General features: G+C 45.5%; 1 protein-coding gene across 2 annotated transcripts in view; it reads left to right on the top strand.

The window, feature by feature from the left end:
- RSU1 (Ras suppressor protein 1) overlaps positions 1 to 12844 on the top strand; it is a 222012-nt gene extending 209168 nt beyond the window's left edge. For both annotated transcript variants that reach the window (XM_054503526.2, XM_054503527.2), the window contains one exon: positions 12094 to 12844. In XM_054503526.2, coding sequence (XP_054359501.1) covers positions 12094 to 12196 — 103 coding nt within the window. In that variant the 3' untranslated portion in view covers positions 12197 to 12844. The remainder of the gene's footprint in view (positions 1 to 12093) is intronic.
- The last annotated feature ends 2064 nt before the right edge of the window (positions 12845 to 14908 follow it).

Raw genomic sequence — 14908 nt, 5'->3', positions numbered from 1 at the left:
GTAGTCACCTGATGAGCGTGGAATTGAGGACATCAGGAAGTGATCCTTGGCTCAGATGTTCAGTCACTCCTTATTTTTGGGGTGACAATTGTGTACGAGGCACCAGGCACTGGAGAAACAAAAGTGATGTAGGCCTAGTCCCTGTCTCAGAGGCACTAATGATCCAGTTGGGATCCATGTATTTGGATATTTGTAATACTTCCTAGTAAGTACAGCTATACACACTTTCATTCAGTCAATCAACAAACATTTCTAGTGTGTCCCAGGGACACTGAACAAGACAGATAAGGTTCTGGTGCTCTAGGAATGAACCTTCTATCAGGGGAGGCAGGAAACAGACATCAAATAAATAACTAGATGGCGACGAGTGGTATGATGGAAATGAACGTAGTCAAAGATAGAAAGTGTGGGCAAAGATGACCTGGCTGGGGAACTCACATGTGCAGTAGACCAGAGTGGTGATGTGTTCATCAGGACCAGCATTACTTTGATTACAAGGAACACAAGGCCTAAGAGGGAGGGGGATTATTTGATGATTTTACACTAAACATCATCCAGCAATACAACTGACTTCAGGCATGGGGACCCACGCAATGTCCTTTGGCCCAGTCTCTCTCCGTCCTTCACTCCTGCTTTGTGTGCTGGTTTCTCCCCCAAGCAGGCTCTCTTGCCACAGTGCTAGGACAAGGTACCGGCAGATCTGGGCTCATCCTTCCTACTTCAAGTAAAACAAAAAAGAAAGGACTTTTCTTCCCATGCGGTTTGAGCTCCGATGTGAGGCCTGTTTTTCTCGTTGGCTCTTCTTGGCCCCGTGCTTGTGTGTAAACCAGTTACGGTACCCAGGGTGTGACAGGACACCCTGATGGACCTAAGACTGAGTCATGTTGACACGAACATCAGGAAAGCACAGCCAGACCCCGGAGTCTGAACACCTGCGGTCACATCACAGTATTTAAACTCTATGCCTTGTTTCCCCACCTGTCAAATGGGAATGGTGGTAGCGCCTGTCTCAGGGGGATCTTGAGATGAGCATTCCAGGCAGAGTGAATAGCAATGGGAAACAAGCCCCTAAGGAGTTGGGATCGGGGCATGGAGGGTCACGGCAGAAGGTATGGAGGGGAGCTGGCCAGAAGCTGGACCGTGCAGGTGTGGATCACGTGTGCCGGGTGGGCAGTGCTGTGTTGTTTTCTGTGATTCCTCGTAGACACATAGTCCCGCCAGGGCATCCACAGAACTCACAGCTGCTGGTCCCCACTGCCTGCATTTTCTCCCCCGTTTTCAGTGCTGACTCTGATGGGCAGGTTCTCTCTCCAGCTTTGTTGATATCCCTGGTCTGCTTATAGTCGAGGCACACTGGTCTGGGAGTTATGCTGGTGTTATTTTGGGTGACTTTTCATGTTTCTGCTTTGATCTATTCTGTGTTGATTTTTATTACTTAACACCCAGGGGAAAACCTTATTTCCCCATACGTTCAAGTTTTGGGGTGGTGCCTCACTCTTGCCCCGAACAGAGTCATCCCCAGCTAGTTCTGTGTTGGCAGGGCATAAAATCTGAAGCAGGTTATGTTAATATGGACCAAAGTGATCATTGGTGACTATATCGTATCATCATCCAGCTAGCCATTTTAAGAGGTCCATTAGATGATTACTCTCTAGGTTCTGAGAGCTAGATTCAAGTTAGTGCATTTGCATAGTAGTGTTTTTGAAGAATAATTTTTAAATGGGTAAATTGCCCATACAAAAATAATTCCTAACTTACTTCCTTATATTTATGAATAGGTTTGTGTATCGTTGTATTACAAGCACATACATATACAGTTGGATGTCTCTTTTTAGTCTCTGCAGATGCCAAGTACTAAAATGATTCTTTCTTTTCATAAATAAAAGAAATCCACTCCAGGTATGAAGTCTATCAGGGAAGTAACTTACCAGTGCCCTTGGACTGATTTCCTTTTGCCTTTGAGTTTATTCTGGAAACTGCAACATTTAGCACTTTGCAGTTTTTAGTTTAAAAGGATTACCTATTTTCTTAAATGCTTAAGCAGGGAAGCAAGTTGCAGTTATTGATTTTTCTCCACATGTATTCCATGAAAGCTCCTTCCCCAGGGAACATACCTCCTGAACTGCATGCCTGCTGGTGACAGCTTGGACCTCTGATACATAACCAAAGACCTTGCCTAATATCCTTGCAACTGCTCCGGGAATTTTTATTAAGTAAAAGCATCATTAGAGTAGACAGGATGATGAAGTTTAATGAGCACGTTTTGTGCATGATATTGTTAGTTTTGCTCTGCCAGAATCCTCATTTCTCCCCTCCAGTGGGGCAGATCGTGAGTCTAGAATATACGGCTGTTTTGAAATCTGCCTTATATATTATAGCCTATTTTTCATATAGCTTGCTATCTGTCTTAAGCCAACTACACATTTCCTTGTGGCTGTTTATATAGATGCCATTTGTGCATGCATGTTTATACTTTCTTTCTCCACTATGTTGGGAACAGAAAGCAGGTTATAATGGAGAAGAATGTGACAGACACACGCTGCCATTCGTAAATTGCATGGAACCATCTCTTGGAGGTTTGATCTCAAAAAAAAAAAAATCATTTCCTTTTGAATTAATGAGACTTCTCGCAGGAATTAGGGTAACTGTTAATTTTTTTTTCTTTAGGACTCAGCAATTTACATGTTCAGGTTCTGTCACCAGCCCGATAGCTGCCGGATAAGAGAAATAAAGCTATTGCGAGTGCTTATTAATAATCTCGGCTTCACACTTTGTCCACAGATCTATTTGCAGAGATTTTAAATTTAGCAACCTACCAGAAGATTACAGATTAGAAGCAAAATTATTTTTCTCCATTATTTTCACTGGCCATATCCTGAGATTTTAAAATTGGTTCTTTTCTTGGTCTGTATGAGGACTTGCCATGGAAACACCCAAAACAACAGTAGGGATACATATGACACGAGCAAACGACTTCAGAACAGCATATTGCACCTCTCATATACCTGGCATTCTGAAAGACAATATTTACATAGCACACAATGTGTTTCTAGCAGTGCCTGGAGTGTATAGACTACAAAAGAAGTTAAGCCTGCACTCCCTGCCCTGCAGAAAATGGTAGACGACTTAAGAAAACAAAACCAAGATGGGAGATGAGGTAACTTAGTGCTTTAAGAGTTTGAACTTTGGAGTCATTGCCTGGGTTTATCGGAGCCTCAAGCTGCTAAGCCTCAATTTCCTCATCTGAGAAATAATGATCATAATAGGAGCTTCCTCGCTGGGTTGCTGCGACAGTGAATAATGAATGCACGTTAGCTGCATTGGAAATGTTGTGCTATGATCACGGCACTGTGCTGATGTTTTGAGATAACACGCCAAGGTCAGGAGTCACTTTATGTATCATCAAGGACTTAGTGATGAGATCCTGATACATCCCATAGGGCTTTGTGATGGCAGAATGGAGAAGGGGAGGAGGAAGCTGTGAAAGTCCTCAGGGCCTCAGAATATGGACAGAGGAGATCTCAGTTGCAGAGGGGACCTAAGCAGGCATTCCTGGCAATAATAACACAGATAAGCAGCAACAACAAAAACAAGCCAAAAGGAATGTTGGCTGTCAGGAAAGGCTTATCTCAGGCCTCAGATTGAGTTAGCCATTTTTTCATTTTTCAATGAGTGAGCCCAAGGCAACCTGATTACCAGTTCACCTGCCAGGTAGATAATGAGCAAATACTCCCTTTTCCGGTTCAGATGGCAGAGGTTCTGGAAAGATACAGGACTCTGAGGCTACTCAGCTAATAGGTGGCAGAACTGACACTCACTCCATCTTTCCTGCACTCTGCCCTGCCTGCCTCAAGCCCAGCCTTACCTTGCACACGCCTGTTCGTGCAGAAAGAGAGTGGACATTAGCCAAGCCAGATCCCCCAGCCGCATGCCCTGTGGCTGCTCTGTGCCAGATGCCAGGCTAGGTACCCCATCCAGGGGCCAGAGGTTGCTGTTTTTCATGCATGCACCAGGAAGAGTTGTTCAGACATCCTGTGGAGGACACACTGGGAAGGGAACTCACCTGCATCAGGAAGACCAAGAAGGGAACCATTATAATAATTGAATGGCCATGTGACATGGGCCTGATTAAAGAAGAAAAAAGGAATGGATGATTTAAATAAATGAGGTACCATAAAACAGCTAATTAATGAATTATGGGCCCTTTGAGGAGCTGATGAAAACTGTCGTCCCTTTCTGCCAAAATATACATATACAACTTTACTTAGAGTTTCAGACACTTCTAGGGTCCTAGGCTAAGAACTTCTACTGTAGAGGAAACTAAATTCCTATCAGACCTGATTGATATGGTGACCAAAAACAAAAAGAGGAGAATGTCAGAATAACTTAGCATTTGCTCCTGAAGTTCTGGAGACATGGAGGGACAGACCTGTGGAAGGTGGGGTGAGGGACACTTCCCTGCCTTTTGGGGATTCATAGCCAAAGTGTCCCAGTGGGCTGAAAAGGATGAGGACTTGGAGAGCAGCTGCTCAGAGACAATCAATCATTAAAGTTATAAAATTAGATGGGAAGAAGACACAAAGACAGACAGGACCAAAGAGGTGTCCAGAGAGAAAACAAGAACCAGGATGACATCCTAGAGCCAAGGGAGGACATTTTTAAGAATGAATGTCTCCGCGGGGTGGGGGTCTTCCTTGCTGCTGCAGCAAAGGGATATGAGACCCTTGGATATGACATAAGACTCAATTTTTCCAAAAATGAAGATGCCCATATTAAATAAAATCCAGGCACTGTGGCTTACACCTGTGATCTCAGCACTTTGGGAGTGTGAGGTGAGAGGATTGCTTGAACCCCAGAGTTTGAAACCAGCCTAGCAACGTAGTGAGACCCCACCTGTACAATAAGATTTTAAAATAAGCTGGGCATGGTGGTCTGCACCTGTAGTCCCAGCTACTTGGGAGCCTGAGGCAGGAGGATCTCTTGAGCACAGAGGTCAATGCTGCTGTGAGCTGTGATCATGCCACTGCATTCCTGGGTGACAGAACAAGACCCTGTCTCAAAAAAAAAAACCCCACCCCCCCCCAAAAAAAACACGTCAGAAAATCATGCATAATACATCTGCTTAATCAAAAAAAAGTTGCAAAATTTATTCTGAGTACTGGAATTTATTCTGAGCACTGGAATTTTTTGCTGTGCAATCTTAGCTGTCTGGGCGGTAGTGGTCAGTTGCACGGAACTTGAAGCGGCCTGTCTGCAGGCTATTTTAACAGCACGCCACCGAAATCACCAGCCTGCCGACCCAGGCAGTCTCCAGTATCGTTTCCCAATGATCCTTCTAGAGATGGGCTTCAGCATGGGTTCCTGGGGTGGCTGCTCAGGGCAGGGCCCACTCCCACATTGGCATTTGGGCTTCACAGTGAGATCAAGAGCCCTTGTGAGCCTAGCAGACTGGTTCACTCACCTCCCACCACTGAGAGCATCGCAGGCATCTCATCTTTGAAACCGTCTTCAGTGACACAAGCCTGTTCTTCAGACTCTCAAGAACAACCGATCCTCTTGTGTCACTTCAGAGTGCGCTTTCTCGTTTTTTTCCCCACTTCTTAATCATCTCCCAATTCTCCTCTCTGAACCCCGGGTATCAGGGGAGAAATGTTCTAGGGCTCCATGCCAAAGGGTTTCCTCCAGTTCCTGGGCTAAGCATTTTACCCACCAGCCACTGCAGCCCCATGGGTGACCTTGGGCCAGGCTCCCTTTATCACTCTCCAGCTGTCATAGCCGAGTGGCAGTGCCCACCGAAGCTTTCCCAGAAAGATCTACACCAAAGGCACAGGCTGGCAGTGCAGATTCCGGGCAGCACGAGGGCATGGCAGCAGCCTGCAAGAGGTGGAAGGAGCTGGCCCTGGTAGCCTGCGTCAGAGAAGCTTCCTGAGAGGTTAGAAGCGGCAGCTGTCATTCTGAAATGCCTACTGTGTGCCCAAGGGACAAGAGCGTTTCCCTAATTTAATCTTCTCCCAAGCCCTCCATGGTAGCTGGGAATCTTCATCTTCCTCTTGCAGATGGAGACATCAGACTGTGGGAGGTGAGCGAGGTTCCCCAGGGCACACATCGTTCAGGGCCGAGCAGGGTGTGGAAGGCAGAGGTGGCTGTCAGTCCCAGAGACTGTTCTCCAGGAATCGCCGGTGCAGGATGTGGTGGGCTCCTGTAGGGCCAGACAGGTACCACGTGAGCAGAGAGCTGCGGTGGCCCCGAGGGCACATGCTGTCTAGGAGGGGACAGTGGTGCCCGGGTCTGAGGGATGGTTGGCGTTTCCCAGGTGAAGGAGATGGAGAAGCTTTGTTCACCAAGGCCCTGGGGGAAAAGCACAAGTTACAAGAGGTCAGGACAAAAGTTTTTCACCAATCCTGGCACTTCCCCGCATGGCCCTGCGTGTTATATCACACTCTTTCCTCTCAGCAACTGCAAGGAATAGGATGTCTTTCAATGGCACTGACTGTTCTGTCCTCTGTAGTCAGTCACTGCTATAAATTCAATCCAGGTACATGCAAAACACAAGCCACGAGTGTTAGCTTCAGAGGATGGTGGGACAGGGACCAGCCAGTTCGTAGTAGCAAGGGGACAGTTTGCAAAGTTGTTTGCACTTCCTCTCATAGAAACAACACCCATTTTTCCTTTGGGACACACCTTGCCTCTCTGCATCTTGGTTCTTTCATTTCTCCATCTTTTTAATTTACCCCAGAAACTCATTTTTCCTATTGAAATTAAGCAGAATCCTCATGGACAGGCCACCCTGTCAGGCCCAGAGAGGCTCACCTACTGTGTTAGTTCTCTATTGCTGCTCTAACAGATTACCAAGAACTTAGTAGTTGAAAACAAAACGAATGTATTACCTGACAGTTCTGGAGGTCAGAAGTCTGAAACCAGTGTTGCTAGGTTGCCTCTTTCAGGAATTCTAGGGAAGAGCATTTCCCTGTTTTTTCTGGCTTACACAGACCACCTGTGTTCCTTGGTTCATAGCCCTTTTCCCCATCTTCAGAGGCTGCAGTGTAACATCTTCCAAATCTCTTTCACTCTGACCCCCTGCCTGTTTTTATTTTTGATTGATTGTTGAAGACAAGGTCTTGCCCTATTGCCAGGCTGGAATGCAGTGGTGTGATCACGGCTCACTGCAGCCTCAAACTCCCAGGCTCAAGCGATCCTCCCCACGCAGCCTCCCAAGTAAGTAGCTGGGACTACAGCTGTGCTCCACCACACCTGGCTAATTTTTTTTTACTTTTTGTAGAGATGGGGTCTCCCTATGTTGCCCAGGCTGGTCGTGAACGCCTGGCCTCAAGCAGTCCTCCCACCTTGGCCTCCTAAAGTGCTGAGATTACAGATGTGTACCCCTGCACCTGGTCCCACCTGCTGCTTTCTTATAAGGACCCTTTTGATGACACTGAGCCCACGGGATCATCCAGGATTCTCTTCCCAGCTCAAGGTTCTTAACTAAGTCAGTCAGGCCTGCAGAGTCCCCACTGCCATGGAAAGTAACAGTCACAGGTTTCAGGGATCGGATGTGGCCATCTTTGGGAGCTGTGATTCTATCTTCCACACTTACTTGCCCAGTTGAGGCCCCGTGGCTCCTAACTGGCAGAGCCAGGAATGGAACACCAGACTTTGGAGCTTGTTGTGACTGCACCGCCACTGCCATAGCCACATCCCTGTGAAAATGGCCACTTATGGCCGCTTAGTAAAACGCCAGCTCTCATCTGCCCACACAGCTGGAGGAGTTAAAGGATCGTGCGGCGGACAGCAGCGTCATCCAGCCCTGCCGATGACTCACTGAGGAAGTGGGCCATGCATTTAGCTCTGTCTTAGTTGCTTTCTTCAAAAAGGATTAAAACCTTTGTTCCAGAGGTGTTTGGGGATTTAGCGTTGATAGAAAATACCGTGCTATTTTGCAGGGGAAACAGCCCTAAAGAAGGAAGGTAATCATATAATTATCTTGATTTAATCACTCTTGACTGTAACCCCACATCTGTCCTACTTTTCAACAAGCATTCGCTGACTGCTTCCCATAGGTTTACCATGGTGCTGGGCTTACCGAACCACCCTGCAAGGAAGACAGACCACATCTCTAGCTTACAGATAAAGAAACTGAGGCACGGAGAGGGAGGCAAACATTGCTGATCATTTGCCCAGAGTCGTCAGCTAATAAACGTCAAAAGCAGGATTTGAACAGCAAGTTCAGGGCCACCGGCTCCCACCTGGCCCTTTGTAGTGACTTGCTCTACAGCCCCAGGATGTCCAGACACACGCAGTGGGATCTGAATATAAAAAGGCAGAGACTGAAACACTGGAACATTCCAGTTCGCTCTGAAAAAGGAGAAGAGCCCTGCAGCTTTTGCAACCCCTTCTGAAATCGCTTGCCTGGATCCCCATCGTCAGGGCCCAGCTGAACACCCACCTCAGCCCTTCTCGCATTCAGCACTTGACTGGAAGAAGGGCCTTGTCAATCCTCTCAATTCCTACTGCTCCTCTCCGTCTGCTGACCTCTTATCATTGCCAAGACCCTTTCCTTACACTCGGATATTGCTAGGTTTCCATGGGCATGAACAGTGGAGTCATCTTTCTGTCAACTTTTAGAATCCTTACAGTTTGGAGGCCAGGTGCGTGGCTCATGCCTGTAATCCCAGCACTTTGGGAGGCCAAGGTGGGTGGATCATTTGAGGTCAGGAGTTTGAGACCAGCGTGGCCAACGTGGCGAAACCCCATCCCTACTAAAAATACAAAAATTAGGCAGGCATGGTGGCACACGCTTGTAATTCCAGCTACTTGGGAGGCTGAGGCACGATAATCACTTGAACTCAGGAGGCAGAAGCTGCAGTGAACTGAGATAGTGCCACTGTACTCCAGCCTGGGTGACAGAGCAAGACTCCATCTGAAAAAATAATAATCCTTAAAGTTTGAAACTATCGTTGAATAAACACGTACATACATACTTTTGTGCTCTGTGCAGATAAGGGGTTGGGAAATAGAGGAAAGATCTCTGAGGCTGTAGGGAAGCTGTGTGTGTAGCTGAAGCTGCCGAGGCCATAGGTGCCTGCGTGAAGACACAGAACAGAGTCAGACCCTTGCTTCCTGCCAGGTGAGGGGAGCTTGGAGACTTGATGCCTCCAGGGTTTATTACTCTGCAGTGTTAAGCCCTTGAGCATTGAGTCAGTGGCCCTGAGTAAATCAACATCCCAGGACAAGGGCAGGTGCTATTAGAGGAGTAAGCATGTTTCGGAGCTTGGAGGATGAGGAATAGAATGGAGGGATCTACTTTGAGCATTTCCTCTGCCTAGTTGTTGTGTCTGGGAGAGATGCCAAGAAGGAAGAACACAGGTTGAGTCCACATGGCTAATGCAGGGTGGTCCTTAACTTCGACAGAAGCCGCTTCTGTCATGTAAGGTAACATACTCCCAGGTTTCAGGACTTGAACACAGATATCTTTGGAAATTAGGGGCAGCAACAGAGACAAGGTGGGACCCACTGAACTTTACTCCCTATCTAAATCAGTGGTCTCCTGCCTGGGACCTGGGACACGAGACCCAGGACCCCCAGGTGCCCATGGCCTCGTCTTCAGGGGGACCTGTGACCCTTTTAAAAGTGCAGGTTGGGGGAGCCCCTATAGGTTGAAAAATGCGCTTTCATGAAGCAGATTCTTTTTTTTTTTTTCTGAGACAGAGTCTCTGTTGCCAGGCTGGAGTGCAGTGGCATGATCTCAGCTCACTGCAACCTCTGCCTCCCAGGTTCAAGTAATTCTGCTGCCTCAGCCTCCCGAGTAGCTGGGACTACAGGCACGCACGCACCACTATGCCCAGCTAATTTTTTTTCTTTTTTTTTTTTTTTTAGTGGAGACGGGGTTTCACCATGTTGGCCAGGATGGTCTCGATCTCTTGACCTCGTGATCTGCCCACCTCAGCCTCCCAAAGTTCAGATTCTGTTAAGGAGATGTTTCTTCTGTGGCTTCAGAGGAGGCATGGCCAAGCTGGGCAGGACAGGGCTACTGTCTCCATTACACAAGCAAAAAGGCCTCCAAACTAATTCCTAGAGATGTGGAAAGCCAATTTGCAGGCTCTTATGTTCTCTGTCTAGAACATATGGAACCTTCTTGATGCAAAAGAATGGCCTAGCCTTTTCCTGGAGCACAATCCCAGCACCTGGCTGGATGTGCACGCCCTGGCCCGTGGGTCTGTCTCTGGCCAGCTGTGAACCCTGCGTTCTACACTCCGTGAGAGTGACTGCCGATGGAACCTGCTTGTACTGCCTCCAAGGCGACACTTGGAAGACTGGAATAGTTAGAATACAGTATGGCCTCTCAAAACCATAGTGTCCAGCTTTCCTGGATCACAAAATCAATTGGGCAGTTCTATCTGCCAGCCCTTCCCCTCTGCCTGTCAGCCATGGTGCAGATGTCATCAAGAACACTAGTATTGGAGGCCAGGCACAGTGGCTCATCCCTGTAATCCCACTTTGGGAGGCCAAGGCAGGAGGATTGCTTGGGGCCAGGAGTTTAAGACCAGCCTGGGCAACCTAGTGAGACCCCATGTCTATTAAAATAATTTTTTTGTTGGGGCATGGTAACTCATGCCTGAATCTCAGGACTTTGGGAGGCCAAGGTGGGTGGATCACTGGAAGTCAAGAGTTCAAGACCAGCCTGGCCAACATGGTGAAATCCCATTGCTACTAAACATATGAAATTAGCTGGGCATGGGGGTGCATGGGGGTGCATGCCTGTAAGCCCAGTTACTCAGGAGGCTGAGGCAGGAGAATTGCTTGAACATGGGAGGCGGAGGTTGCCGTGAGCCAAGATCATACCACTGCACTCCAGCCTGGGCAACAGAAGAGGACTCCATCTCAAAAATACATGTGATATATATAATAGATAATATATGATATATGTATTATATATATCATATATATTATATGTATTATCATATATATTATATATCATATATTATATATGATACATATATATTTTAATTAGCTGGGCATGGTGGCATATATCTGTAGTCCAGCTACTCAGGAGGCTGAGGCATGAGATCGCTTGAGCCCAGGAGTTTGAGGCTGCAGTGAGATGTGATCGTACACCGCCCTCCAGCCTGGGGAACAGAGTGACAGAGTGAGACGCTCAGGAGGAAAAAAAAAAAAAAAAATGCCGGACGCCAGTATATGCTAAACAGCCCAAGATGCCAGCATCCAGAGAGTGTGTTTATTCCTTGTGTGGATGCTGGAGCTGGGCCACCTGGTGCAGGGACGTCAGGCTCTGTGCCAACCCTCATTCACAGCAACTGCGGGCTGTGGAGCCGGGTATGCCCTTGCTGCAGAGGACCTGAGACACCCACCAGGCTCTCTTGGAGACACAGTTATATCAATAAAAGGAGTTAAGTTTGAGCTGTATTTATTTTAGGGTGGCTTTTAATTTGGTTTAATCAGAATTACTTATAAATTATCGATTAATTACCTTCTGCTGTTCAGTTAAATCCTCTCAGCCACGGAGTCAGCTTTGCTGTGCAATGAATGCCATCCACCGTAATTATAGGGCACTTTGTCAGCATTTAATCAGTGGTACTTATTAATGTGGCATTGATGTGTGGTAGCCAGCCCCACACTATCCATCACGGGTGAGCGGCCAGCACAGATTTGGACACCATTGCTGTCTGTCCCATTAAGCCAGCCCCTGGGCTTTCAGGCCAAGCATCATGCTCGCTTTTCACTAAATGGACACTCTGTCTCTTCCATTCAATCCCATTTTTATCATTGTCGACTTAAACACTCATAAGCTTTTGAACTTCAGTCCAGAATGTCTGAGCAGGGCCTGACCACTTCTCCCAGTGAGCGTGAAATCCCGAGAGACTGGTCCATGATCGGACGGCATGGCCTGCCGTGCATGTGGAAGAGAATTTTATATTCAACACAGCGTAGGACCCAGAGAACACAGAAGTGATCTTTTGGTTTTCTTTGGCTTACTGAGTATTTTTGGGGATTCTTCTATTCCTGAAAGCTCTTCCAATGAAAGCTATCTTGTGTTGGCAAAACAGATCTGATAGTGTCCTTTCTCTGTCTTTGCAGCCTCTACGGCAGACACATGCAGGCCAACCCAGAACCACCAAAGAAGAATAATGACAAATCGAAAAAGATCAGCCGGAAACCCCTGGCAGCCAAGAACAGATAAGGAAGGGACTGGCATCAGCTGGCTTTCCAGCACCTTCTCTCTCCAACACTTCATTCTCTCTTGCTCTGTCTCTCAAATAAACACAATGCGTGTGTTGCCTTTTTTATTTTTCTTTTCACTCTCTAATGCTTCCCACCTTACCTTTTAGATTCTTTTGCTAGGTGGGAGATAGATTGTTATAAGGTCTTTAAACCATTTCCATTTGTTTCTTTAAAATTACCAAAAGCAGGGAACAAAGCTCTTATTCAACTGCAAATTCCATAGTGGGCTCAGGCTTCTCTTGAATAGACATCACAAGGTTGCTTATTATCAAAAGAATAATTAAAATCATGTAACCATTTAAATGTCACTGTTAACACTTTTCACTCTTTCTGTTGATTCACATAACTCATTATTTTGCTTTATTAAAAGTCTTCCTTCACCACCAAGATATGTTAATTTAACTTACAAATGATTTTAATAAAATCTTGAGTTTGTATCACATGTTACTTATTGACTCAGAATAAAAGAACAGTCTGATCTTGGGGTATAACACATTTTCATTTACTTTTCTCCCCCAAAATCATCTTGTACAATTTTATTGGTTATACGTGATAAACTTTTCATGAAAGAAATGCAAAATTAAATCACAGTTCGTTTCTTCTCACATTAATTTGTCAAGTTTTTTTTTTTTCTTTGAAGACTTTCTAAATTAGGAAGCAGAAAAACAAATCTCTAGGAGATTCTGCCAAAGGATTTTGGAAAGTAGCATTCCTTCGCCGAAGAAATGGTGGTTTCTGCCAGGGGCTGGTAGACAAGAACTGTGAAAGAGAGAGAGAAAAAACCTCAACTATGTTTTTTGTCACGGCAGAAAATCTGCTCATATCGAAGCATTCTTCTAAGCGACTTCGATGCCAAGGAAGTTGTGTAAATGTGCACACGCTACACCACACCCAGGGTGGAAACCACAGTTGCAGAGTCATTAAACAATCAATTGTTTAACATCTGTGATAGGCAGCTTTCCTTCTTCTCAACAGTGATACCTATGAAAATGAAAATAAATGCAAGCTGAGGTTTTTTGCTCACTGAAAGGGCTGCCAACCCCAGAAGGCCGATACAAAAAAATGGTATGTGAAGATGCACCGTCTTTTCAAATGGCCTGGGACAGGGGGCCTACCCTTCTCTGCTGTGTCCTTTCGGATTCCCAGTTGAGCTCCCAAGACCAGGACCCACTGGGGCATATAAAAAGCCAAAAATCAAAATCAAACAACAAGTTTGAGTTAATTAGGAAACAGACATTGCATTTCAATCAGAGAGGCCACAGAGCAAGGTCTAAACTTCTGGCTTCTAGACAAATTCCTGATAGAACATTTAACTGTGGGAAGCAGCTTCCCCAGGTCCCATGCCCTGTTTAGGGATAGAGTTGATATCATTTTTATAGGTGCCATGTTTGCCTCTGCCTGAATTTTTTTAATTGACTTTTGAGCTTTTGAGATTGCAGGAGGGAGAACAAGTCCTCTGCTGTTGTGAATAGGAAAGACTTAACCTAAAATTAAACCAGCAAGAAAGCACTAGTAAAAATCTAACAATATGAACGGCTCTTATGAGTCATTTTTTTCAAAAGATGAAAACTCCAGAAATGCACAGGAACGAAATACCTCCCAGAAACGTGAAGCAATCATCGAAGACTCACTGGTAATATTTTTAAAAAGTATACAGATCAAAGCAAAAATAAGCCATGTGTAACAAAGAGAAATGTGCAAATATTTTTTAAGGCATTACTAAGTGCAAGAGGAGTAACATGAAATAAACATTCTTTCACACGGCTACTGGGAATATAAATTTCACTCCAGAAAGGCCGAAGCAGTTTGACGATAGGTGGCAAAACCTTAAGATTGTGTACTCGGGCCCAGAATTTTTATTTCTAGGAATGTATCCTGAGGAAATTATCAGAGATCCCCACAAACTGCAATGTTTAGGAATTGTCCTTATAGCATTGCATACACAAGAAAAACAGAGAAAAGCCTGATGCCTGTCAATGAAAAAGGGGTTCAATGAATTATGGTGTATCTGCATGAGGCTTTTATGACATTAAAAATTGTTGAATAACGGCCAGGCACAGTGGCTCATGCCTGTAATCCTAACACTTTGGGAGGCCAAGGTGGGAAGACTGCCTGAGCTCAGGAGTTTGAGACCAGCCTGGGCAACACGGTGAAACCCCGTCTGCTAAAATACAAAAAATTAGCTGGGCCTGGCAGCGTGCGCCTGTAGTCCCAGCTGCCAGGAGGCTGAGGCAGGAGAATTGATTGAACACAGGAGGCAGAGGTTGCACTGAGCTGACATTGTGCCACCGCACTCCAGCCTGGGCGACAGAGCAAGATTCCATTTCCAAGAAAAAAAAATTGTTCAACAATAAGGGCAAAGGGAGAGAATCATAACATCTGATTAAACAGAAAAAGCAAGATTTTTAAAACTAACTATATAAGGATGGTCCCAGCTGTGTCAAAAGGAAGCTTGTTTGTAATATGTATGCATAAAAAATTAAATAGAGATGAACACAATTTTAAGGCAGATAAATTATCTCTGTATTGTGAACGAAGACTTTATAGAATTTTACACTTATTCATTCTGTACTTAAGTTTTTTCTAATGAACACATATACTTTTGTAATCAGAAAATATTAAATGCATGTATTTTTCAAAATGAAATTGGTATGTCATGGTATATTATACA

The sequence above is a fragment of the Pongo pygmaeus genome, chromosome 8, assembly GCF_028885625.2.
Source record: "Pongo pygmaeus isolate AG05252 chromosome 8, NHGRI_mPonPyg2-v2.0_pri, whole genome shotgun sequence".
NCBI classification, from domain to species: Eukaryota; Metazoa; Chordata; class Mammalia; order Primates; family Hominidae; genus Pongo; species Pongo pygmaeus.
This window is presented reverse-complemented; position numbering and strand designations above follow the sequence as displayed.